Below are 2024 nucleotides of genomic sequence, written 5' to 3' on the forward strand. Positions count from 1 at the left end.
TGAAGATGTCCCTGCCCACGGCAGGGGGGTTGGGCTAGATGACCTTTAGAGGTCCCTTCCAACCCAACCTATTCTATGATTCTATGATTCTATAGTTTGGAAATTCTCTGTTTTAGTGGGGTTCTAGCACTGGAGAATTGCCTGCTCTGAAGTCTGCTGCCTGCCAAGCAAGGTGAATTGGTCTAGATTGTGGAGAGAAAAATCTGTCTGCACAGGATAGTTTGGAAATTCTCTGTTTTAGTGGGGTTCTAGCACTGGAGAATTGCCTGCTCTGAAGTCTGCTGCCTGCCAAGCAAGGTGAATTGGTCTAGATTGTGGAGAGAAAAATCTGTCTGCACAGGATGATCAATTAGTCTTTTAAGAAATCTGCTTAGTGGTGAAAAGTGGCTGGCAGTATACAGCCCTGTTGTGGAGGCAATCTGCCAGGCAAGGGAAAGGCATCGTGTATTTTCCACACCGACCTCCTTTCAGCATTCCGCACATTGCATATTCGTCATCGGCTCCGCTGCAGAGGACTTCTTTCCAGTGTAACGCTTTGGCACCGTTGTACCAGACTTGGAAGATGATCTTCAAAAAGGTGATGTCACTTCCTAGTTAAGACATTGCAGATAAGAAAAAGGTAACTGGTGGGGAGGAAAAACACATACGCAGGCATGGTATTCAGATAAAGACTAGTTTTCTCTGAAATACAATATTTTTTAAAGACTCCCTCCAAACCAAACAAAAATACATATATTGAAAACTGTTACTTCCACAAAAACAAAAAGCTGGTTTTCAACAAAAAAAATCAGTCTTAAAAAAAATTTGAGTGAACAATTTTAAAATCTATTTTCATTTCTTCAGCAAAGACAAAAAAGTTCACTCACCTTCACAGGTAACCCAAATAAATACACAGATGAGGACTCTGTAGTTTTAAGCAGGTGTTGCACACAAACTGTCCTGAATGCTGGTATTCATCATAAAGATATCTTTCTGGGGAAGCCAACTTACCCCAGCTCCAGAGTTTTTACTCAGAAGGTAAAGTTTATGATACAGCTGTTTCATAAGTAACTCAGCTTGCCAGCTTAGCACTGGGTTTAAAGATTAGTTTAAAGTTGGGTTTGCATACATGATCCAGTACCATTTCCAGCTTCTGGAACACACATATTCTTAGTAGAAGCCCTGCCATACTTGGGTGGCCTAATGATATTCTCTGTCTTCAAAAAGACTCGGATCTTCTTCAGGCCAGAAGAGCTTGTGTGCTGCAAAAGCTTGTCTGCTTCTTCCAGACAAATGCACATGCACCTAAACCGGCTCAGATTTGCACGTACAGTGCCAGTTAGCGTGCAGAGCTCTGGTAACTGCTCCAACAAGTAAAACACAAGCACACTTATTTTCACAAACCGTCATTTCTGTTCATTATTATCATTTATCTATTCCATTTTTAATCACAGAAACTGATCTCCTAAATAATTTGACATTTAGGATAAAGTGTCAGCTTTTTGCTTGTATTCATTTTTTTGCATTTGTAGAATATAGTTCTCTTGTCAAGAGGGACTCACCTGGAATCCAGGTAAGAGCAGCCTTCCAGATGGGTTTGTTCATGGTGCTGCAAGGTGTCAGATTAAACGTGAAAGCATGAGGTGTAGAATCTACAGATCAAAAAAGTATTTCGTATTGTTGGTGTGAATAGGCTTCTCCAGTAAAATAATAAAAATATACATATATACACACTTACAATAAACACATACATGATTTGCTAAAAGGTATATACTATAAAATTGTCTAATATAAATATCCATAGTAAACATTAAATATGCATTTTAAATGTTATTTCTGATTATTTATAAGCTTAGAAGGCAAAAATAATATCATATTACTTTGAGATTAAGTAGTAAGAGAAGTCAAGTGTTGGGCTGGTGATATTTTGCACACAAAACTCAGAGGCAAAAGTACCTTTATTTCTCTTTTGAAGTTACACAAACTTTTTATTAGCATTAAGCCAGCATGGTCCTCTGCTGAAAGGATCCCTACTTATGCTAACC

General features: G+C 38.7%; 1 protein-coding gene across 1 annotated transcript in view; it reads right to left on the bottom strand.

The window, feature by feature from the left end:
• The window catches only part of LY96 (lymphocyte antigen 96), a 13065-nt gene that overhangs the window by 9367 nt on the left and 1674 nt on the right, over positions 1-2024 (bottom strand). Inside the window, 2 exon segments of the mRNA XM_009272644.2 lie at positions 462-590; positions 1542-1631. Of these exon segments, the coding sequence (XP_009270919.2) occupies positions 462-590; positions 1542-1631 (219 nt within the window).

The sequence above is a fragment of the Aptenodytes forsteri genome, unplaced genomic scaffold (genome assembly GCF_000699145.1).
Source record: "Aptenodytes forsteri isolate BGI_AS27 unplaced genomic scaffold, ASM69914v1 Scaffold62, whole genome shotgun sequence".
Lineage (NCBI taxonomy): Eukaryota > Metazoa > Chordata > Aves > Sphenisciformes > Spheniscidae > Aptenodytes > Aptenodytes forsteri.